Source organism: Nymphaea colorata, chromosome 6 (assembly GCF_008831285.2).
Source record: "Nymphaea colorata isolate Beijing-Zhang1983 chromosome 6, ASM883128v2, whole genome shotgun sequence".
NCBI classification, from domain to species: domain Eukaryota; kingdom Viridiplantae; phylum Streptophyta; class Magnoliopsida; order Nymphaeales; family Nymphaeaceae; genus Nymphaea; species Nymphaea colorata.
In genome coordinates this window covers 10,893,572-10,919,059 of record NC_045143.1, presented here as the reverse complement: position 1 = coordinate 10,919,059, position 25,488 = coordinate 10,893,572, and the positions used below count along the sequence as shown (strand labels likewise).

The 25,488-nt window shown below is 37.6% G+C and overlaps 2 protein-coding genes across 4 annotated transcripts; one reads left to right on the top strand and one right to left on the bottom strand.

Annotated features, from left to right (window-relative positions):
• Positions 1 to 6,824: 6,824 nt before the first annotated feature.
• LOC116256577 (uncharacterized) lies at positions 6,825 to 8,591 on the bottom strand. The gene is made up of 3 exons (XM_031632977.1): positions 8,376 to 8,591; positions 7,101 to 7,863; positions 6,825 to 6,859 (listed from the first exon to the last, which is right to left on the bottom strand). The coding sequence occupies exons 1-3, from the start codon at positions 8,589 to 8,591 to the stop codon at positions 6,840 to 6,842; spliced, it is 999 nt and encodes a 332-aa protein (XP_031488837.1). The 3' UTR covers positions 6,825 to 6,839.
• Positions 7,759 to 24,173, top strand: LOC116255751 (DEAD-box ATP-dependent RNA helicase 32-like). 3 transcript variants are annotated; one of them, XM_050078266.1, is made up of 11 exons: positions 7,759 to 7,896; positions 8,287 to 8,553; positions 10,204 to 10,829; positions 18,442 to 18,835; positions 18,990 to 19,265; positions 19,341 to 19,664; positions 22,402 to 22,593; positions 22,659 to 22,814; positions 22,904 to 23,271; positions 23,352 to 23,509; positions 23,617 to 24,173. In XM_050078266.1, the coding sequence occupies exons 4-11, from the start codon at positions 18,473 to 18,475 to the stop codon at positions 23,982 to 23,984; spliced, it is 2,205 nt and encodes a 734-aa protein (XP_049934223.1). In that variant the 5' UTR covers positions 7,759 to 7,896; positions 8,287 to 8,553; positions 10,204 to 10,829; positions 18,442 to 18,472; the 3' UTR covers positions 23,985 to 24,173. The 3 variants fall into 3 exon arrangements, with proteins under 3 accessions (XP_049934223.1, XP_031487572.1, XP_031487574.1); XM_031631712.2 differs by lacking the exon at positions 10,204 to 10,829; XM_031631714.2 differs by lacking the exons at positions 7,759 to 7,896; positions 8,287 to 8,553; positions 10,204 to 10,829 and having other exon boundaries at positions 18,634 to 18,835; positions 18,983 to 19,265.
• Positions 24,174 to 25,488: the final 1,315 nt, after the last annotated feature.

Sequence of the window (25,488 nt, the reverse complement as noted above, 5' to 3'; positions counted from 1 at the left end):
AAAAAAAAATCTATAATTGATTTTAATAGGTCTAGACCTTTTTCATTGTTGGCAAACTCAGCAAATTAAGCTATAACTCTGATCAACCCCCGAGTTAGGATGCAGGTGTCTCATTACGGACAGATCCTTGGGGACAGCAGTTTAACTTGGCTGGCCGAGACAATTAAGAACCAAACACGTTATCATTAAGAAAACGGTCCTACTCGTTTGCTTCTAATGACTCAAAAACATAATTTTGTTAAAGTGTTCGGCAAACGTTGAAATCTAGAAAATAAAGATCTGATATATTTTTTTTCATATTTGAATTAAGAGACATAAATCTCTCGCCCTCTCTTACAAAGGGAAATGCAAATCCTTATTCCCTAAAAATCACTAAAGAGGGAATTGGCGCCACGGATGGGCCAGTGCTGTTAAGCAACCAAATTTTGTTTAAACTCCGGTAAGGTTAACTCTACATGATGTAACAAGGAGAGTGTACCAATATGCAAGTTGAAACATATGAGTGTGTCACCTCAAAACACTAAAAGTAGTCTTAGACCCATAAAGAAAGAGAGAAGTATTCAACATTCACTTCAGCACTGAAACTAGTCTCATGCTCACCCGATTGAACTGTATTTAGAACCATTACCCTCTTACAACCTCAAAAGGTACATATTTACTGTTATGCCTGAATTAAAAAATGTTCCATATCCCTCCCCTACTAGGAAAACAGTCCCGTACACATGCAATGGGACTCATATCTCAAACTTAAAAGGTGAACAAATGAAGAAAAAGGAAGGCAACAAGATTTGTCCATTATGCAGCTTCGGAAAATAGGATAATCTTTATAAGGCAGGCAGAATTAAAATTTGTCTTGTGATGGACAATATCCACTTAGGAATGTCCTAGACAGTAGTGTCAACTGTCAAGCATTACAAATTTAGAATCCACTTGCCATTGCCTTACGGAGAAGAAACAGGCATGTTCAAATGGTTGCTCTTATGCCTTGTCAAAACCACCCTGTTGCTCCTCTTATCCTTAATCATGACATGATTACCATGCAATTGAAAGAATAAGATATGTCATGATAAGTCAATGGGCTAAAAGAAAGTAGAGATTTCTTAATTTTTGAGTGACACGGGTACGTGGATTCAACCCACCTACCCGCTCCGGTACACAGGCACGTAGATCCAAGTACGGGCTGGATTGGGTTTGGGTCAGACCCGATCCGAACAAAAAAAAAAACATTCGATTTTATATCGAACAGAAGAAGTCAAGCTGCACTTCACCAGTGATTTCTGTAGCAGAGCAAGTTTGGCAACTATGGCCGACAGCGACGACGACGTCCGACGACCCACGGTGAGTGTTATTTTTTTCTTTTCAATATTAAAACTTAGTGTTTCATTTTCTTGATTTGGGGTTTTTTTGTTTTTCGGATTTGCCGATTTGGGGATGTTTTTGTTTGAAGATTAGACGGTTAATCTATCAATCTTGAACCTTAACTCTTGTTCAATGCTATGGATGATGGATTTAGTAGACTTTATTTTTGTGGACATGCAAGTTATAGTCTTGTGGCTCTTGAGTTTTGCCTAATCTTTCATTTAATCGACATAAATGTTAGTTGAATGTTGTTGAAGACCATGCTTTCTAAGGCTTTCCTTTACCCCTTTTTATGTGTTTGTTCACTGAATTCATGTTTGAGTATTGTATCTGCAATGGCTTTGATTGATTGTTATAAGGTGTGGTGCTTGGATGATGGCTTTGTTTGTATGATTTTTCTATTGGAGTCTATCTGCAATCACCAGGGCACTGGGTAGTCAGCCTTCGGAGTCTATCGCAGTCTACAATTGCCATAATTGGAATGAAGTATATGCTGGTTTCACATTTATATTAGCTTTGCAGATATTCTGAGTTGTTATGCCCCCTTATGCACTTATAATGTTGAGATGTTTCCCAAAAACTGTTTGGTAACTTATTATTTTGTTCTTAGTATTGATTTTGTTGAACTATTGTGTATTGCTTTATTCCTTCAATTTTTTGTTGATTATATGTTCACATTTATATTTTTTTTCATTTTATCATTTTTTAGAATATAAAATTTGTCGTAACCACAAACCCACAATTTTCAAAATCGCCATGTCCATACCCATACAGCCGTACACGTACCCATTTCGTACCCGCACCCATGTGGCGTAGGACCACAAGAAAATTCTACCATTTGAGTTTTCCTCCATAGACGATCAATGCACAATCATGAAAATTAGTAAAAAGAAGAATTCACCTTTCAAACTGTCTTAGCTCTTTTATAGGCAGCTAATAGCTTTTGAAGAATATCTCGAAGCATTTCCTGGAAAAAAGGGTATACAATTTCGCATGATCAATGACTATAGGCTTCCGAAATAAAAGATGGAAACTTCATTACCCTAGGCATTGATTCACAATTTCACATGCATGTGCAAGAGAATGTTAAAAAAGGACGTCAACCTCAAGTTGCAAACCTTATGCAAATTTGATTCCACAAATGTTTCACCAGACAGTGTTCTGTTAACGCATTCAGGTGACAAGTTTAAGTGCAAACATCCTCAGGCATGACCTGCATATACTTGAAAACTGAGTCACGTGGGTGTGGGTACGCTTTGGGTACGGGTATGAAGATACAGGTATAGACACGACAATTTTAAAAAATGTGGGTACGGAGGTACGACAGGATGTATTTATGTATATGCACAATAATACAAAAAAAAATGAAAGCTACATTTTAGTAAAGAAACGACATAAATAAAAAACATTAGTATGTTAATGAATAATAAGTGTAAAAATATAATGAAAAGTGAGGTGAAACAAATTAAATCAAAGTAAAATTAAACGGTTTGAATTTAAAGGTACTCAAGTGTGTCCAAGTACTCATTTTGTGTATGGGTAAGGATACAGCAACACAGGTACGTGGACCTTACTAAAGTATCCATGTGACTTACCTTGAAAATGACTCAAATTAGTAATGGAGGGAACATGAACTATCAAAAATAGAAGTTTCGTAAGGGTGTAGCAACATAATAATATAGTATCATAATGGATGGATGGAGTGATAAAATCCCAAGTACCAAACGGCCTCTCACAGAATCCTGATTTTGGTTCTTAAAACCTACACAGTATCTACTATACATAAATTGAAGATAGTTACACAAACAAAGATCCCTGCAAAAGACCCATATATATGGGCTAAAGTTCTAGTATGATGAAAAACATATTCAAAGAAGTACAAGTGAATGGTAGGACTATTGGACCAGACAAAGTAACCATGTATTATAGTATTCTCTCATGTCCATGAATTATAGATGTGCACATCAATAATTCATTACTATAGATATACACATGAACCATGTGTATATAAGATAATATATATTGTAAAATACTAAAAGTACTGTGTGGTTCCAGTAAGCATGCAATTACACCACGTAATTGGTAGCTGCAGCCAGGCATCCAAGTTGTTTCTTCTCTACAACAAAAATCTACTTTAGTGAAGAGTGGTCACAGAAAGAATGTTCATGAAACAAAAAAGGACATACTTACCTTTTATAGCATTAAAGAAGACCTTCACACATTGCCAAATAGGTGATATTATTAGGAAAAATATACTCTCTCTCCCTCTCTCCACGAACAATGATGAATTTGGCAAGTGATCCCAAGTATAGTCACATATTCTGGGCCCCTTGTGTAGCATACAACTTTAATGTAGCACTTAAAACTAAAAGTGTTTGCAACCCATCAAAAGAAGATACAAATACTCTTAAATTGTGTTCATGAATTGAAGAGCTTGAGCATGATGTTAGAAACATCAGAAATTTTATCATAAACCACCACAACTATCTTGTTATATTTAATAAGCTTTCTGATTTGAAATTGTTGAAGGTAGTAGAGACTCGTTTTGCATCCACTATTGTAATGATGAAAAGAATAAAACATGTGAAACATGCATTAACACTTATGGTAATTGACAATGATTGGAAGTTTTATCATAGTGATGACATTGTGAAAGCTCAAGAAATTAAAACATGTATTTTAGATGATGAATGGTGGGATAAGATTACATAGTTTCTACAGTTTACATAGCTTATTTGGCAAATATTGAGAGAAGCTAATAAAAAAGGGAATATGCTTCATATAGTTTATTATATGTGGGATAATGTAATTGAAAAAATTCAAAACATCATTTTTAGACATGAGAAGAAGAATATTGCAACTTGTAGTTCCGGATCACCCAAGTATTGGGATGTTAATCTAGAGGACATTAACGTGAAACATAAAGGAGAACATGTTTTGCATACTCTTAATATGGACCTTACATAACCTATTGTTCCTTCTAATTTTGATGATGCGATTGAGGAGAATCAAGAAAGCTGATATATTTTGTACGTTAACTACTTTCATTCTTTGTTTAGTAGTATCTATAAATTTTGGATCATGATTTTTGAATATGTTATTATGTTTGTAATATATATATATATATATATACCCCGCACTCAAATTTTTAGAAAATGGTTTGTACCTGTACCTGCACCGGTACTCGTACCGGCACCTATGTGACATAGAATGGTAGTGAAATTCACCTTAGATTGTTGTTGACAAAGATCAAAACTTGATTATATATAGAAATTTGATATTCTTGGCAGCCACATGCTTAACTTATAGTTTTAATCTTCTTAAAAATTTCATGTACTTGTAACTAAAAGCCATAAAAAACAATAAAGTAATAATGAGTGTGAGCATCAATGAAACTGATATAATATCCATCGTCATCACTTAAAGCAAAACATGCAAGTTATGACATTTTGTCCAAGTTCAAGTTCATGTGCCATATATGTGTATATATATATATTATATATATGGGAAAATAGGTAGCTATCAAACCCTCATATGCCATACTTTAATGGGAATTATCTGGGCCATCAATTCTAAAGAAATCAGGTAATGGAGAATAAGTTGTAAATATAGAAGTCAAGCTGTTTTTTTAAGAGTCCAAAATGCCTTTCAAAGAAGAGATTAGAGAGAGAGAGAGAGAGAGAGAGAGAGAGAAGAAAGCAAATGAGTGTCCTGAATGAAACCTCTTTCCTTTGAGGGTTATATTGGACCCTTGAAAAACTTGGGTTCCATATTTACAACTTAATCTTTACCATGTGATATCATTAAAATTGACAACCCTACATGAATCTCATTAAGTATGCTATATAAGGGTTTGGTAGCTACCTAATATCCTATATATACATGTCACAAAAAAACATGTTTTGTTGAAAAAAATGTTCCAAACAGGTCAGCCAAAAAAAGGGTAAAAATGAGTTATTTGGGAAAAAACACCAAAATGAGAAAAATGCAAAAAAAAAGTCGTCTTTTGTGTTTTTTTTGTTGTTTGTTTTCATTTTCTTGCTTTTTTCATGTTTTTGTGTTTTTAATATTTTTTGTTACCTTTTTGATTTTCATATGTTATTTTTAGGGTCTTTCCCAATATCTTTAAAAAAAAAAAAAACCAACTCTGTCATATTATACCCAAGAAAAACCTCGCTGACAATAATATTTGAAAAAATGTGTGTGTAGGTGTGTGTATATATATATACACGAAACTTTATAGAAATCATATATGTCATTGATTCCAAAAATGTCAAATGGCTGAGATTAAGTTTTTTCAATAGAAAAAATTACATCTTAAAGGAGGAAAGTGTTCTCCTTAACTAATTTGTTAATTTTTTTTTTCTCATCTCCCTTGAAGGGTATTTTGTTTCTTGAAAAAACAATTTGACTTCCATATTTTCAATTTAATCTTTATCTTCTGATCTTAGAATCAACGACTTAGATGCTTTCCATTAAGTATGGTAAATAAAGGTCTGGTATGTACCTAATTTTACACACACACACTTGCACACATGCTTTCTGCTCTACCTCTAGCAATAGCTTTCAAAATGACAAACACAAATATATATATATATATATATATATATATATATATATATATATATATATATATATATATATATGTATATAGTCACACCAATCTTTTTTGGGTCTTAAATGGCAAGGTTTTTCTTGGATATTATGTGGCAAGCTTTTTTAATGAAAAATGACAAATTTAAAAAATTAACAAAAAAAAACCTAAAAATTAGGGAAAAAATAGAAAAATGAAAAACTAATAAGATGATTGAAGCAATCAGCTTGGGTAGCAAACATGCTTTTAAGGATTTTCGAAGTTGTGAAACCTGGAACATTGTCTTCCGCAGAAACCATAGATTTTTCATGATTAATTTAAAGTTACTGTAACCGGATGATGACAAAAAATAGAAACATGAAAGATCCATAGGGCCTGAACAAACCACAAGAAGTGATTGATGTACATCATTGTGTTGGAAAATAACTTATTTGCGGCACATGAATCGTCTTCTCAGCAGTGCCATGATAGTACTATTACAAAGCTTTAATACCAAAATGGGAATAAAGAAAACCTCACTTCTTTGGACTTTGGAGGGGTCGAGTTCTTTTGAATTTAGAGAACTGACCTTAGATCGAGGGCCATAAATATCAATTTAAATAATATTTTAGTTCAAGTTATTTTTTTTCTACTATCACAATTTTGATTCTATAAGGGTCGTTCATTTATCTATTATTAAAAAAGACATTGTAAAAAATGACTAACTTAACATACGATCTTCATCAAATCAGATCAAATTTATAAGGTTAGATTACAAAAAGCAAAAACAATTTAACAACTATTTTTAGTAGGTTTGGTTTTTGTCCCTTAACCAAAAGTGGTTCAGTATTTAGCTCTCTCCTTTTCTCCCTATAGAGGAGGTGAAGTCCTCTGTCCAATCAAACCTTCATCCAGTCACAACTGCACCTGCATTGCATTGGGTAGACATGATTAAACACACAGATGATTTGCATCGAGTAATATTCGAGGCCAAAGGATTTCTTCGTTCAAACCTGGAATCCATAATGCTATATATATTTACACACACATACATACACACATGCTTTCTACTATGCTTCCAGCAATGTCCTTCAAAAGAAATGATCAACAAACACGAAAAAAGAATGAATGACCCAAATGGGGAAGTGGTGAAAGGGTTCAAGGTCACCTGAAGATGGCGTCTGATCATCTGGTTCCTTGACGAGCTTCTTCGTCTGGAGACACAGAGACACGAGAGAGGCGAGAGACGAGTTCCTTGCAAACAGAAACAGGGAAACGGGAAAAAGAGAAACAAAGGGGAGAGAAAAAAGGGGGACGAGAAAAAGAGACACGACAGAGATGGAGAGACGAGGGGAGAAGAGGAGGGACCGACGACCTCCGAGACGAGAGAGAGAGAGGTGAATCAATTGAGAGCGGGAAAAAGAAACTGGTGCAAAGTTCAATTTTTTAAAATAAGTCCTTGGAAAAAAAAAATTGTACGATGGGTTTTCAGAAAAATATTTCCGGGAATATGTTTCCACCCAAACAAGAAAATGCCCGTTAGGGCATTGGTCTCGTGCGAGAGGAAGAAAGAGGGGGAAAGAGGAACGCCATCTCTTTCGTCTTCCGCAGCAGCTGCCTTTCTCCGTCCGTGCGAAAGGAAGAAAGAGGAGACGCCATCTCTTCCGTCTTCCGCAGCAGGCTAGCAGCTCTCTTCTGCCCTCAACCCCAGCTTCCGCAGATCTCTCTCCCCCAACTGCCACTGCGCAAGCGACAAATCTGCTGATAGTTTTGGCCCTCAAAACCCAAACCGTTTCCAACTTCCGGTGAGGTTCCCGACCTGCAAACTGACCGGCGAAGCAACCCGGTGTCTCTTTGTTGGCGGGTTCCACGGAGCGGCACCCACAGCAAACCTCCGACTGCTGGGTACATTTTCCACACCCAGCAAACCTCTAACTGTCCGACCTCGTTCTACGCTTGCTCAGGTAGGATTTACGTTGGTTTTTTCAGTCGATTTGCAGGTTTACGTTGGATTTTTGGAGTTAAGCAATACTGAAAAAATACAGGACGTGTAGTTTTCTAGCTTCTGCTTTTTTTCTTTTTTTTCAGTCGATTTGCATATGCTGATTTTTCAGTCGATTTGCATATGTGTGATTTGCATATGTGTGTCAGAAGTTAGAATTTAGAAACTTTGTGCATTGGAGTTTCTATGCCTTCAATTTTTTTTGTGCGATAGCCAACAAGTGCAGGCCACGTTCATTCCCTTTCTCTGACTTTGCTTTTCTTTAGGCCACGTTTGATGCACAGGGATTTCACTGTGCATCAGGGTAAATTTTCCAAATTTGTACGGCTTTTCCTGATGCAATCAAACGCAGGTTTTTTTCCCCGGGTAAAAGGTTGGATCCAGGGTAATTTTTCCCTGGAAAAAAGTCGGACCCAAAGTGGGCGGAGACAAATTTTTTGCCCGTGAGGGCTTCCTCATCACTCGTTTCTTCGCTCTCGTTCCTGCCTCCAGCCATCGTCCGCTCGCCGTGCTCTCCACCACCGCCGCTGCTCTGCCTCCAGTCGTCGTCCGCTCGCCGTGCTCTCCACCACCGCCGCTGCTCTGCCTCCAGCCGTCGTGGTATTTAGAAGAAGTTGAGGTACGCCATCCCTGCGTTCTGTCTTTTTTTCTATTCATCGCCATATGTTTTTTTCCTTCCGCTGCTTCATGGGTGATCCTTGCCTTCTTCCGTCCTCAATCTCGATGGCCTGAACAACCGTTTCTTTTTATCTTTTTGGTTACTATGTGCTATTAAAGCTATCTTATGCATATTCTTTTATCAGCGCCTGCCAATCTTGTTTTAGTCCTTTATAACATAGTGGATATTGCTGTAAGTGTTCTTTTTTTTTTCCCAGCTAAAAAATGCAAGGTATACATGTCTTCAGTTTTGACAACTACCATGTTCGTCTGCTTCCTCTTTACTGAACGCCGTACCAACCTTCCCTTCTTGTCCGTCTGAAGTTTTCATGGTTCTCCAAGATCTCCGTTTTAGTGGCATTTTCTTCCAAAGCTTGTATTTGCTAGATCTTTGTTCTTTGGCATGATTGAAACACGTTCTGGATCTTGGTGGAAGAACTTTAGAAGAACTTCGTTGAACTTTAGTATTTTTGGGTATCTTATTATACCCAAATCATTTTCTGTTTTCTTGAAAGTTTCTGTCTTCTGCAACATCCTGGTTCTTAATCCCGTTTATGTATTCCTGGAGTTTTCTGTCCTTTCCAAAATCTTGATTTTACTTCCATTTTATTTCAGAACTTGTTGTTCGAAGATCAGGCTTTGGACTAAAATGGGATTGCCTTACCTGAATCTGGGCTTAGTCTTTGGTTCCATGCTATTGGTTTTTGTGAGAGGGATTGGTGCTAATTGGGGAACATCTACTGTTTTTGAACCAATCAAAGTAAAACTGTAAAAGAGTTTGTTATGTAAATAGCTTGCTTCAAGCTATTTCCCTTGTGAGTTCTTTGTACTTGGCATTGTAAAACAAGGAACATTGTTTTTGCCCCAATTGGAAGTGTTCATCATTTTGATACTGATTGTCATACCTGTGATTGTATGTGCCTCTATAGCTCATTCAGTTATGTTTATTTTCTTGTTCATGTGTTAATTCAATCACGCTTAGGCAAATGTAGCAAGCATGCACCTTTGTGTATATGTGAGTATATGCAACTAGGTCAGTAGGTGTCAATTTGTATCTGTGGGTATGAATGAAACTCTGAGGTGAATTGTCATGTGCTTGAATTCCTAAAATTGTTAATTAGCAGATAAGACTTGCATTTTATTATCTTGCTGCCTTAGAAACTAAGAAAGGCAAAAGAGAGCGTATCTGCCTCTGTTTAGGGTTGCCTTTGACTGCGTCATCTTAATAAGGTTTTGAATCTAGTTTACATTTTCGATACTGCTAATTCTACAAAGTTATGGGCTCAATTATTCAAGGATTTCTGTGGGTTGCAGTTTGCCATTGGCCTTTCCTTTTTGTTGTTCAACATTGTGAGCTTTTTATCCAGCTTTCTCGTTCTCTTTCTCTCTCTTTTTCTGAAACCTTATTAAGATTACACAGTCAAAGGCAATCCATGAACTGAGCCTAAGCCCATCTGCTACTGAACAAATTGATTCAACTCAAGTGTTGAAGTATGCATCATATTTGTTCTGACCATTTGGGAAGGGAAAGTTGGTACAGTTTTGTTATTCATGTTCGCCTCTAGAGATTTGTTTCTGTTCCTTTGTTTAATTCAAAATTTTACTGTTTCAGTTACAAGATTGCTTTATTAATCCACTTGTGCAAATCATTAACATGGAGGATAATGGTACATCAAGGGAGAATCTTACATGGACTGATGCACAAATGGACTACTTAGTCCAGCTTCTTTTTTATGAAATGTTTTTTGGCCTTCTGCACTTATGGCATTCTTACTGCTGCAAATGTTCCTGCCCCTTATGCTTTAGCATCAATATCAGCTTTAAGATTTGATCATTGTGGACATCGTTTGGCTACTTCTTCATCAGATGGAACTGTATGCACCTGGTTACTTGAGGTTGGAAGCACGAACAATGTCCAGCCCACAGAATCAACTGTCTGCTTTCAAAGCTATGCATCGTATGTTTGTTGTACAGAATGGGTTATAAATGTGACAAGTTTGTCATCCTTTTATAGTTTCAGTTTCATTTTCCTTGTAGTTCAAGTGGATCAATTCTTGTTGCAGCAGGATGTAGCCCCAATAATGCAAATGTGGTTGTTTGGGATACATTAGGAGGCACTAGACTTGCCAAATAGGCCCACAGCATTGGCTAGGGTGCAGGACTCGTGTTAAGTTCTGGTAGGAAAAATGGGACAGATAGACAGAGAGAATGTCTTCTTGGCACTCATTGGGGCTGGAGGTAACGTACCAAGTAACTTGTAGATGATTCCAGTGGCTTTGAACGATGTAGCGTTTATGTTGTACATTACACAGGGTTTTATTGAATGGCTTTAAATATTTTTTCCATGGCTGAATTGCATGATGTGTGTAGGTGGTGCACGGTTAGTTGCAGTTTTTTACCATGACAAAACACGGTCAAAAAATTTTTTCTTGAAAAAATTTCCCTGCCTATCAAACTAGGCATTTTTTCTCCTTCAAAAAAGTTCCAGACCATCAAACATGGTCTGAAACAAGAAGAAGGGAACTTTACCCTTCTGACATTTTTCCATGGAGATTTTCCCCTAGAAAAAGTTCCCCCTCTAAAAAATCGGTGCCATCAAACGTGGCCTTAATGTGGAGAAGTTCTCAAGCTCACTGATCGCAGCCGCTAGCCTCTTTTCCTCCTATAATAGCGGCTTGCGTTCGTTTTTGGGAGTGTCTGTCAAGGTGGACTTGCCCATCTACTTGATGGTCTAGAAGCTAAAGAGCAAAAAGTCCTATAGCTTGGGCCACCTGATGGGTACCTTCAAAACAAAGTAGATGAAGAAACAAAAAGAAAGCATGGTTCTTCTTCTTTCTATTGGCTGGAAATGAATATCATTTGAATGACAACTTCAACTAGGCTCCACTTTGGAGGGAGTGCTTTCAAAGGAAGAGCAAGAGCTCCCAAGCCGAATCCCTATTGATAGGAGGTCAACTTCTGGTTGTTTGGGTAGGCCAGCTTTGCTTCTCTTACCGGCTATGTTTTTGAATCTGCTTTGACCCCCTGTCTATGGCCACCCTAGATGGCTATGCTTTAGCTCTTTTTGCCTTAACCTCTACCTCTCGTTGGTGCTAGATTTCGATCTAGAAAAAAACATGCTTTTGAGCAGATGCCACACGCTTTAGAATGTAATATAGTCTCACTTCAATCCAACCTATGCCTTTGTTACCTCCTCTCTAGTAGGTAGGCCCTGATCTCGATATGCAATGCATAAACGGATGTTGGATATGAATCGCTTGCCATGAAAGAAAGTAGAAGTTTGGCTCAATGTCATGAGATTCGTGAAGCCCACAAAGCACTCACAAAGTGAACTGTTCATGTCGTATATGTTCACTGGTACTAGCAAACTGCTTTGCTTGTGACGTGACATGACATGGCGTGACCGCTTTCCTTGTTAAGTCAAGTGGAAGTTTAGAAGGCTCTCAAGTGGACATGTAGTAGGCATCACTTGCTTGACAGACCTCCTAGTGCCAATGCAATTAGAGTGCAAAAGAGATGGTTGTGATGCGATCTCGTGCACCTACGTAACTCGGCTCGCCTGCAACCCCACCCCTTTATGGAAAAGTTGGGCTTCAAGCTTGGCGGGTTATTAAGAGCTTGCAATTGTCTGCCTGGTTTCGTTCCACTTCCTATTCAAGAGGCTTGGGTGGTGTACCAGAGGCCACCCTGGGTTGTAGTGTCAAGTGTATTATTATTATACATGGGTTGGACTTTCTGAGTTCGGCAAGTGGTTGTCCTCTTGCTGGTAGGGATGGCGAGAGATACTATGGGTCACAAGGGAGTGCTGCATACAAGCGAGCTTGAAATTTGTAAGTCGAGTTCAGACAAGATGTTAAGAGTGGTCGAGTAGGAAGTCATTCATCGAGTTAAGAGAGCCCTGCTCTGTAGTCAAAAGGGAGTCTCACTTCGTGAGCTGATGGAAATGCAAAAAGCTATTAAGCTATTTTCTTCAGCAGTAATATACAACTAAGAGGAGCTGCGCAACACAACGCTGGAAGTCAGAGGCCCCATACTACCTGCCACACCCTTCGCTTTGAGGGATCGTAGAATGGAAAGTGCCTTCTGAACAACTTGATAGAAGGGAAGGGGCATGTAGGACTTTTGTCATGACTTTTTTCGTTTTGCGAGTGCTTTCTTAAGGGAACTCGTCAAAGAAGTAGGTAGGCACCTTTTCTTGTTAATTGAAAAACCTGTCATTGCTAGTAGCTTCTTTGCTTCACTCAAATATAAGAGTTTGTCAATCAACCACTTGCACTTGATTGATGACTTCCTTAACTTACTTCACTTATCGCTACTCACCCAAGCGCCTAGAACAAGATCGTGTTACAGTCCACTTTCCCTACCGCTTCTCGGAAAAGAAAACCTCTCAGAGCAAGATTCCATAAGGCCTTTGCTCCCTCTCCCTTTGTTCTCTGTTTCTTTCGTTGAGGTATTAGTCACTTTCCGCCTAGTAATAAGAGTTTGTAAAAGTATAGGAGGAATGATGAAATGATTATTGCCATTATCTAATCAAAGTTCCCATCCCTATTGCACCAAGAATTTTAAGGTAGTAGCTCAAAAGTGGTTGTGAACCCTCCCTTCACCCCCCATCCCCTAAAGTGACTCAAAATAGTCGTTGGTTTGTCACATGACATGAATCAACTGCAGGAAGTGTGCCCCTGTCTGTTAAGAAGAACAGGCTGGGTGTGCGATGTTCTCAACAAAAGCTTTATTTCCTCAATCCACTTATATGTTCTTTCATATACCTCCCCACCAATAGATAGAAACAAATGGGAAGAACAAAGCCCTCTTGTTAAGAGTGCTCTTTGGCTTTGCTTGTCAAAATGACTTAACTTGACGTTCAGTGATCAAACCAAGTGAAAGGAAGCTGAAAGTGGTGCTATGGACATCAACATAGTTAATTGTCATACGTATGCTCTAGAGGTTTCCAGTTTCGGGGAGAATTCACAAAAATATGTTTCCATTGATAATTAATTGAATGGGGTTTTATCATATTTTGGCCGTGATGTCTTGCTTCATCTATTCATCTATGCCGAGCCAAGAACCTTCCATTTCTTTCAAAGACTCAAATGACTCAGCCTCCCCTGGCTCTGACACTATTCGGGTTCCCCATTAGGCTCCCTGGCGCAGGCCTCCCATGCTTCGTGCCTACGGCGTTTTTGCCAGCCTTTCTCATTAGCTATCGAAAGCAATTCTACACAGGCCATGAACTCGGATGATGGTGCGAAGCCGCAACGCAGAGGTGACAAAGTGAAGGAAACCGGCTATGTCCATTGAAGCGGAAAATCCACTAAGACATCCACTTCCGTAACATATGACAATATAAAAGGGAATACCGATACCTTACTGATTGAGCGTCCCCTTATCTTGATCGGTCGGTTGGGCATGTATATGATTTCGGTGAGGATTACTCAATTATCATTGATGAATTTGAGGATAGAAATCAAAAGGTGATGTTTGACTTTTTTTGAGCGTTTAGCTGTTGTTGTTAGACAAAAGCCAATTAACAACTTCTCACGATTCGATGGCATTATCTTACAAAAATATTTAGCTACTCAAGATAGTCAAAACTACAAGATTAAAACGCTGATAAGGAATGTTGTCAAAGGGAAATGGCGTTGGAATGGATGAAGGGGTCAAAGAGATTCCAACAACTACTTGAAAACGCGATCCAGTCTTTTCTAAGGAAGTTTGTTAGGGGACCAAACCACGATTTCCCATATCCCGTGCATCAAAGAGGATTGTTTCATTGATTGCACCAGTGAAACCTCTATCGAGGAGGTAGAGGCACAATGGAAGCAGGACACTTTGACTTTTGGAGCGGAAAAGGTCAGACTTGATTTGATAAGTGAGTTTAGAGACAAAAGTGGTTGAGGAGCTAATTGACTTGCATGCTTACCGCAGTGAGTACTTAAGCGGACTTAGCCGCTTATTGAACTGATCTCGAAGTGGACCGGATTGTCTGAATCTATTTAGAAAGAAGATCTTTTGTCTCATGGTAGCATGAGTCTGTTTTGTCCACTTTATCCATTCCCCTCCATCTAAATGATAAAAAAGGAAGGCGAGCTTGCTTTGTTTGCTTCTTATTCCCATGTTCAAATGACGTTCAGTTATCTTGAATTGCCTCTTTTGCTGTATACATAGCTTCATATGAGTACCTTATGGAAGGTTTGTCCTCACTATTAGCTAACCTTGAGGACTTTGATTAATGGGACACATATCTTCAATAGCGTCACACATGATTCTCAAAATTTATTATTAAATATAATATCTACAACTACAGAAGATTTACTTTTATGAGCATGTGGATATGCAACCCATTCATCACTAGAGAACATCTTCCTCAATGGAGTTTTTTGTTTCACTATATGCTGTGCAGTCAACACATTTGTAATAGATCTAGTTTTTTGTAGGTCATATTAATTCAACTCCATTTGTAAATTTTCTTATCAAACTCAATACATATGCAATCTCGCATTAGTCAACAACTGATCTCATATCAAACATTTTGTCAAGATCTTAAAGTATTTGATTAACACAATGAGTGGCACATGGACTCCAATAAAATTTTATATACTTTTGAAGCAACACCTTTCTTGCAGCTCTATAATTTTCAGCATTATTCATAATAGACTGTACAAGGTTTGGAAGCCCAACCTTTTGTACAATATTATAGAACACAACAAACAAAATCTTAGCAATCTTAGGAACATTAGACAAATCAAGGGATTTCAAGAACATTGTACCTTTAGGGAAATAAACAAGAAAATTCACAAGTGTCATTAGCCATGTGTCAGTTCATCCATCTGTCATAATGCTGCAGCCTGATTTCTTCTAGCTCAATTTCAATTTGTTGCAATGTTCCTTTGTTTCTTTGACCATAGCATCAAGAAATTTGCTCCTCAACTGATGATATGACAATATTTTAAATCCAATGCCTATACAAGTAAACACATCTGTCATGGCTTGGAATTGAAAGGAAATGCATGAACCATAAAACAATTTCCCTACCATCATTTGCATATGCTCTAACATATCTCTCAGTGTCACAGCAGCATGAATGTGAGGCTGAGAACTTGGGGCAGCATAGATGGGAAAGTTCATAATCGATCCAACACTAGACCTACCACTAGCAACTCTAACACCAGGTTCACCCACAACCACGAGGTCCTTAACCATGCTTAATCTGGTACACCTCTTCTCTTCCTCCCAGATGGGCTAGATCTACCTCATTCATACATGATTAGTTCCCCATTACCTCTTGAACCATCCACATCCATTCTTAGACTGACTTCATATTTATATTTTTTAACATTTTCATCATCTTCTTCCTCAAATTCCCAAGGCTCACCATAGCCTTAATTTGCCTCTTCCATTTGTTTTTTCACCTTCTTTTGATGTAACACATTTATCATATCTAGACATTGCTGACATACAAATGGTGGCAAAGGCTTTTTTTGGTTTTCCAGTGCATGGAGCCACATCACAATGTGTTCCTGCAAAATGGTGCTTCATTCTAATAATCTGTCTTGAAAATATCTGTCTTGAAGATATATTGTTACAATAGTCACATTGGATTCTTAACTGGTCGTTCTTCTTCATCCTTTTGCACCACTGCTATGTGGGATTAGGCAATGTCATATCCTCACAAAAAAATGAAGACCTATGATGATGAAAAACAGTTAAAATATATGAATCTAAGGTAAAAACAAGAAATTTCATGCCTGATGGAGACGAAATTGAAAAAACCGCTTTTCTCCCAACAAAGATTGACCACCCATCCACAAATATATGGTTTAATCGACGATTTCACGGTGATAATCGATGATTTCCCTCCAAATCGGGACAATCTCCCAATTCTAGGATAGGTTATGAAATCGGACCCTTTTTTTACGAGTTAGCATTATATCTTATGATACATGTGATACATGTAGGATACACCACATGTTTATGATACAGGTGGTTTATCATGTAACATTTTGAAAACATGATGGTAAGTATCCTACGATATGGGCCCATTTCATACTGCCATAAAGATTCCGAAATAGGCTATACTGACGGAAGAAAACGCATTCGTCACTTCTTTCTACCAATCTTCTGTGGAATGATGATGGAAAAGTGGCATCGATGGGGTTAACCATTTAGATAAATATACAACATTCACACTCTTTTCTTTTATGTTATGAGACCAAAAAGCAAAAATGGCAAGAGAAATGTAGTTAGATGGTCGGTGTGGAAAAGAAGACACTCTACAATGACACTGTACAACAATGGAAAGGGATGTAGCGCAGTTTGGTAGCGCGGTCTATTCTTCTTTCTTAGATTATATTAGAAGATTCTAAGGAAGAATATCTCATATATATGCTTGAATCCGGAAAATTCTGATTCCTACATGATCCATTCTTTGTCGAAATGTGAAGATCTGGTGTATGGAAGATCAAGTCTTCTACTAGAAGGATATAGCGATGCGGATTAGGACCACTGTCAGGTGGATCTTTGGAATCTGATGCGGCGGAGCGTTCTCTTCTATCATGTTACATCTCCTTTTTTGGCATAGCAGCACCCCCTCGATCCATTGTAGTAGAGCGATTAGGGTCATATTCGATCCTTTCTACTATGCCCATAGACGAAGTGCTTCGTTTCAGATCAATTCTTCGCATGAATCGCTTCGATCCACCTCCTCGGTGAAAAACCGTAATTCGCCAAGAGGAATTTCTCCCAGCGGACTTCCCTGTACTCAAAGTGAATTGTCTAAGTGCTCTCGATTTGTACCACACTGTTCTGAACATTCGAAGTGAACATTTCTGAGCAATTTGACCAGTTGTAGATGAACCCAGTTTTAAAGAAGCATGTATTCATCTACTCTCGAAAAAATAAAACTTCTTAGTTTCTTCACTGACCAGTCATCGAACACAACCACCATGGAAAAAAATCTGAATAACCATAAAAAGGAGGCCACATTGCCTTCCCTTTTGCCATTTGGCAGTAATGGAAGCAGTTTTACTATCAGCTGAGTGGAAGAAGACTCCCAACCCTCTTTTACCATTGACCTCTTTTACTGTATATGATAATGTAGGCTATACAACCCAGTAATAGGATTTACAGATAAAGGTGGCTACACTTTTGCTGGTTAGGACATACTCAACGTTTTTCAAATAATTGGTCCCTTCTAAGATGTAATGCTACCCTTGCAGAAGGTACATTCATTGTGGTGTACTTTACTAACTTGATAATCCTTGTAAAACTTTGGCTTATACTTTGTTGATGGACATGGACAACTTTTGAGATTTATTTGCTCTGCTCCTCTAATTTATCTTTTAAATTTTATACCTTTTGAATTGCTTTTTAACTTGTTTGCCTCTATATGCTTGTGTGCATGTGCTCTTAAGTGTCAATCCTGACTACTTGATCAACTAGTCTTCCTAATCTATTGAGTCAGAAAAGAGTATGCGAACAGCAAATTTCCCTCAATAATATTCCATTACTAGCTTGGAAATCCTACTTGTACTTTAGCTTATAATTTGTTTTTCGACAAGGACATATTATGAGTTTTATCTGTTCTGCACTAATTTATCTTTTGAATTTTATATCTCTTTGAATTGATTTGCTATTTGTTAGCCTCTACATGCTTGTGTACATGTGCTGTTAATTGTCAAAATCCCGACTAGTTGACCAACTATTAGTAACTCCGTAATTTCAAACATATTCCTTTGCTCTGTAACTTCGTGATGGATTTAATAATTCTTTTCATAAGCATTTTTTAACTGGGAGATTAGACAGAAAATGAATCACTCTAATTCTTCATCATGTGTTTTGACATTAACTGCAGCTTTAGACCAGAACAGGACAAAGTACTGATAATGAGGAAACAGAAACCGAGGAAGAAACAGGGAGATGTAAATGAGGAGGCAGATGAGATCAAACTGCTTGAGTTGTGGATCGAGTCAGGGAAACCTGATTCAGGGACCAATCCTCTCTCCATTTCTGGTGTTCCTGAAGTTGGCCTTGTGGGCCAGATGGACAATGGCTCCTTTTCACCCTATGTGGGTTGTACCCGGTTTGATCAATTGCCCTTATCCCAGAGAACCAAGGATAGCTTGCGGGACAAGTTCACTGTCATGAGTGACATTCAAAGGGCTACTCTCCCTCATTCACTTTGTGGGAGGGATGTTCTTGGTGCCGCCAAGACTGGCTCTGGAAAATCTCTGGCTTTCATTATCCCAGTGAGTCTCTCTCTCTCTCTCTCTCTCCCTCTTTATGCAGACTAAAGAACAGTATTCCTTCAGGTGCAGCTATTAATATTTGATCAGGGATACAATACATTGAAGTCTTTTGATGCAAGTTTCATGTTCAGATATTTATTGTTCAAGGTTTCAGGTTCTAGAGAAATTATACAGAGCAAGATGGGGCCCAGAAGATGGAGTTGGATGTATTATATTGTCTCCAACAAGAGAATTGGCATCACAACTTTTTAAAGTATTGGAAATGGTTGGCAAATACCATGGTTTTAGTGCAGGTCGTCTGATTGGTGGTTCCAAAAGTGTTGATATAGAGAAGGAACGTGTGAATGGTATAAATATATTGGTCTGCACTCCTGGTCGACTTCTTCAACACATGGATGAAACCCCAAATTTTGATTGCTCGCAGCTGCAAGTAAGGACTCAATCCTTTTGGGTAGTTGATCTTACTGATCCTCATTAATTTTTTTTTTTTTTCGTGGGAAAACAGATTTTGGTTCTTGATGAGGCAGACCGAATTCTCGATTTGACATTCAAGAAAGATTTAAATGCAATCATTTCACAACTACCACGGCAGCGCCAGACTTTGCTTTTCTCTGCTACTCAGACAAAGTCAGTTCAGGATCTTGCTAGGCTGAGTCTGAAGGACCCGGAGCGCTTGTCAGTGCATGAGGAGTCTGTGACTGCTACACCCGAGCGTCTAATGCAACGTTCAATGATTGTTCCACTTGATAAAAAATTGGATATGCTCTGGAGTTTTATCAAATCACATCTTAATGCAAAGATACTTGTGTTCCTTTCAACATGCAAGCAGGTAATGATGGATTTTTCTATGTAGTGGTTGGTTAGGTAAGTTGGTGCCAGGTGGATGGGACTAGAGCATGTAAGATGCTAGGTTAATGTCTAATAGAATGGCCATCCATTCTGTTGTTAAACTATCAAGTTTTAATGTTGCTTGAATGCATTTCAGCGTGACCTGAGTCAGTTGTGGTTCCTTGCAGTGCTGTCAATTTGACTTTTAAAAGTATTTATGAGAAGATAACGTGTATCTCTCAATCTGTAGGATTGAGGAAAACATAATGGGACTCATACACCACCCATATCGTAAATAGGTGGTATATGTTATATGCATCATATGAATCATACGATACAGAGCCCATATCATATGTTATGGGGGGATACACCCCTTACCTTATGATGCAGGTCAAATGTAATTTTGTTTCCTGGAATTAACCATATTTTGTCTATTTTTTTCTATGTTTTCTGATTTTTTCATTTAAAGAATATGATGTTGAGCTATCAATTTGACTTTTAAAAGTAGTTCTGAGCAGATAACATGTATCCCGTAGTCTGTGGAATTGAGCAAACATAATGGGACTAGTCTGTGGAATTGAGCAAACATAACGGGACTCATATTCCTTGGATTTCTACTAATTGTATTGAATTTGTGAATGTATATTGGAGTTACTAATAGCTACTACACAGTTTATGTGTCAAACAGTTCTAAGCATAGTCATAGAAAATGCGTTTTTTTCGAAAAAAATGCGGTAAATTAAATGGCCGTTTAAAACTTAAAAAAATGTATTTTTTGAAAAAAAACCATTAAAATGAAAAAAAACGTGTTTTTTTTCGCTTTTCAGTTTTTTTAATGCCAAAGCCAAACTTTTTTTTTTCATTTTCTATTTTTTATTATCTTTTGATGTTTGTGTTATTAGTTTCTCACTTATTTTATTTTTCCTCATGTTTAGTTTTGTAATTTTTAAAAAGTTGCCATATTTTTCTCACATTTCCCCTTTTTTTTAAGCTCACCATATTATACCCGAGAAAAACCTCGCCCTTTAAAACTCCAAGATGTTATTTGTGACTGGTTCTAAGCACCTGAAAAGTATTGTAACATGCTTTAAATGTAATGTAAACATTGTTACCTATGTTAGATTGACTAGATTCTCTCATAAACCTTGACTATGAATTTCTTTCTGGCATTATCTGAATGACTTTTCATTCTTTAAAAAAGCATGTACTGTACTTTATGGGTACTTAGACTCAGTGTTATTAGATGTGCACGCATCGCATCACCCTCTTAAATGCACCAAAAGAGAAGGGTGATGCGTGTGTGTCAACCTTGTGACGCACGCACTTCAGGTAGATGCGCGGTGCGTTGTTTTTAATTTTTTTTAACATTTTTATTTAAATATTTTACCTTTATATTCTTTTTTTAACCTTCACTCAGATTATGTTTTGTGCCTGATCCCTAGTTCTTCACTGTTCTTTATTTGCACTTGCTATAATTTCAGTCCTCATTGCATGATATTGATGGTTGGTACCATTAGTAGGACTTGGAATTGATATGGTGCTTAACAATTTCTTAATATGAATTAATATGAATAGTACTATCACTTCTAAAGTTTGCCTAAATTTCTAAATATCCAACCGTTAGAGTTCCCTAGGTATTCCTATGAATCTCATCTCTTATCCTTTCTATGAGCATACCTCAGCTACCAACATTGAGATACAGTTTTTGGCTTGATGGACAGGCAGAACTAGGGATTTTTCATTAGGGACTGAACTATAGTTTCAAAAAAATTAATGTGGTCTGAAATAGGATTTTTCAAAATTTTTATATAGGATAGAAGATTTTTTTTTGAACATTATATGTACAAATTTTTTTTTGGGTAAAAGCTGAGGGGAAGCCATGGCCCCTGTTGGGCCCCTTGTCTCTGCCCCTGTTAATTGATTTACTGTATGTGGTGAGATCTGTCATACCAATCCTTATTTCATTGTAAGCATCTTAACCTCATCCGTTCCAAAGAATTTTTATTTTGTTTCTGTAAATTTGTAAATTGTGCTTAATAACAGGACAAAATTCCCACACGAAATTAGCATTGTTGTTTCTCTTGAGGATTAGATTTCTGTTTGATGTTAGTTCCTGCGCTTCAATGTCGACTCCCATCCCTTATACAGAGAGATATGTGTATGCGCAAGCCATACTCTACATTGGTTGTTTACTTGCTTGTTATTTTTTGATTGTTGATTCACTTTTGACATTATTTTTATAAATATTATATATTTGACATTTTTTGTCTTGATGCTCACACATCTTTGACCATCAGTTCACATCAACGCACTTAACAACATTGCTTAGACTTGTTTGGCACGTAATGGGATCGGATATAATTTTTTCTTTTTCCTTATTTTTCTCTTTTTTTTTTATTTTTTGAATAAAAAAATTACAGTATGTTTACGATAATTTAAGATACAGTGTATATATTGGCCTGACCAATACGGGTTATGATACACTTTTTACAACATTGGTTCCTTACCAGTTGGTACTCAGGTTCTTCCTTGACCATTGAGGTAAGTGCACACAGTCATGGACATGCATATGAGCTGCCTTTTTTGTTTGGTTTTCTTTTTCCCTCACATCCATGTCATTTCACTTCTTTAAAACCTGATCAGGTTCTGTTTCTTTTGTGGATTTAGCTATGTTTTGCAAAGGCATAGGTTTGAAATCCAAGATTGACGATATTTCCTTTTTTTGTCAATCAATATAGGTGAAATTTGTTTATGAAGCTTTTAAGAAACTGCGTCCTGGCATTCCTTTGAAGTGTCTTCATGGTCGGATGAATCAGAATAAACGCATGGCAATATTTTTCCAGTATTGTGAGGAGAGACGCTCGGTTCTTTTCTCTACAGATGTAGCATCAAGAGGTCTTGATTTCCCTGCAGTTGAATGGGTCGTGCAGGTAATTGGCTTCTTCATGCTAGCCTTTCACATTTATCTTTGTGTTGATTTATTTGATTTTCATAGGTAGACTGCCCTGAAGATGTAGCAGCTTATATACATCGGGTTGGTCGCACTGCTCGATTCTCGTCTGGAGGAAGATCCCTTTTGTTCCTGATGCCTTCAGAGAAGCAAGTCATAATAAATTTACAGGATGCAAAGATCCCAGTTCAGATGTGGAAGGTAAACTTCACTTCCCAGATTCTGGAGGAACCATTATATAAATTTTAATGATTGATTTTGAGGCAAATGACAGCTATTTTTTATCTTAGGCAAACAATAAGAAAATCCAATCAATTTCTGGAGCCCTAGCTGCGTTGCTTGTTCAATATCCAGAACTGCGGAGGCTAGCTGAAAGGGCCTTCATAACGTACCTGAAGTCCCTAAAGTGGCAGGCCAGTGGACTTGAGTTCGATTGGAACAGCTTGCCAATATTAGAATTTTCCATCTCCTATGGTTTGCCTATGGCCCCAAAATGTAGATTCCTGAACAAGAAACTTCAAGGTGGAGAAAATGGTCATGCCAGTGAAACCCTGGAAACGAAGATAGAAAAAGGAGATGGTGGAGATCGAGAATTTGATGATATCCTTTTGCCAAGAAATTCATTGACTGAAGCTGGACCAAATGATGACACTTACGGGTATCTTTTCGTAATTTAGTGTGAATTGTTTGTGTATGAAATGGAAATCCCTTTGAATAGATTTTACCTTTTTCTTGTAGTTTGGCAACAAGAATTTTGAAGAAGAAGAAGCTGAAAATCAATGTTGATCGTCCAGCAGGTTTGAAGTTTGTATTTGATGAAGAGGGGAATGCTTTGCCTCCTCTTGCTGCATATGCAAATGCAGTAATTGAGGATAGTGTTATTGAACCTGAAAAAGGTACTCATTTGACATGCTTTCTGTAATTTTCTTTTGGTTTGTTGCTTCATGTTATCATTTCTGAATCTCCTTTTGCTTTCATTTGGGGCAAATTGCTGGTCGAGAAGTAAGGGAGCGATACCAGAAGCTGAGAGAAGAGATGAAGGTTTGGGATCAGGAGGATAAGGTGCTTCTGAAACGACGGCTGCGTGAAAGGAGAATCCTAGATAAGATGAAGTACAAGAAAAAGTTGGCTAGAGAAATTGATGATGAAGATGAGCCTGCGAACTCTGATGGTGAAGTCAGCAATCATTTGAACCAACTAACGAGGGGATCAAAAGTGTACTTCGGTAGTGAGAGTTCTGATGAAGGTGAAGTTACATGTGATGGTCCCGATAATAAGAAAATCAAGAGGGAGTTGAACGCTAAAGTAGATACGATTTCCTTAGTAGAGCAAGAAGCTCTTGCCCTCAAGTTGTTAAATTCTTTGCATTGATTAGTTCCTCCAGATGGGGATTTTGGCAGTATTTCTCTGTTCTTTCCTTTCTCCCCTTCTACTGATCGCATGCAATTCATCCTTTTTGTGGTTAGTCCTTTCGTTTTTTCATATTTATCTAATGTATTTTTGTAAACATTTGAAGTTTGAGTTCTTCCTCAAGTAGAATTAAGTCTGAGATTCTGGGCAGTGTTTTGCTTCCTCTTATATTTAACCGAAACCTTAAACCCTAAAAACATAAGCCTTAAAACCAAAAGCACAAAATCTGTAAGCCTAAAATCTGAAACCCCAAAAGGCCGAAGCACCAATAGAGTCAACCCTAAACCCTAAGTGCTAAAACATCAAACCTTGTAACCCTAATACCCTAAAAGCTTAAACTCTGTACCCCTAAACTCTAAAACCCTAACCCTAAACCTTAAAACTCTAAACCATAAACCTAATCTCTAAAACTCTAAAACCTTAAATCATTAACCTTAAAACGCTAAAACCCTAAACCCTAAACTTTGAACTCCTAACCCTAAAACCTAAAGTATAAACCTTAAACCTTAAAAACCCTAAATTCTAAACACTAAACTGCAAGCCCTAAATCCTAAACCTTGAGCACTAAATCTTAAGCTCTAAACTCCAAACCATAACCTTAAACATTAAAACTTTACAACTCAACCCTAAAACCCTAAGCCCCAAACCCCAAAATGCTAATGACCAAAACTTTAAAACTCTAAACCCTAACTCTTATACTCTATATAACCGTAAGCCCTGAAATGATAACTCTAAACCTTTAAGCCTTGAATGTGACAACCTAGACCCCCAAAACCCTAAACCTTATGCCCTACAATTTTGAAACCCTGAAACTCTAAACCTTAAATCTTTGGACCCTAAAACTTACAACCCTAGAGCCCTAAAACAATAATCCTCTTGCCTTAAATGTATAAAACCCCTAAAACTATAAACTATAAATAGTACTCCTAATACTGGAGACATTAAACACAAAATCCCAATATGTGAAACCCTAAACCCTAGGCCATATGCCTTGAGCTCTATCCTAAATATCATGCTCTGATACACACGTCATTGGTGCAGGGCAGAGGGAGGTGTAGTCTCTGTGGGGCTTCTCTTTGAAATGTTAATTTAGTATTGATACTCGTGTGTATTTGTGTTCAATTATATGGAGTAAGCCCACGAGATCCGAGTCACTATCCCATGGTCAATTGAAAATTTGTTAACCCCACATTTAGTGCCTCATGGCCAAAAATTTCTGGCTTTGCCTTGCATTTGTATTTCTAACGATGAGTTGCTCAAATAATCACCAAGAAATGTCATCATGGTTGTATGAATCTCCTCTTCTTAGAGAGAGTGGAACAAAACGTCAATCCTATTGAGGTCATGTTTTCTTAACCCCAGTTTCATGGCTTGACTTTTCTTCCTTTTCTATGATGTTAGTTTTTGAAAATGATTTCTGGGTCTTTCTCCCTCCCTCTCTTTCTCTCATTATGTCATTCTTGGT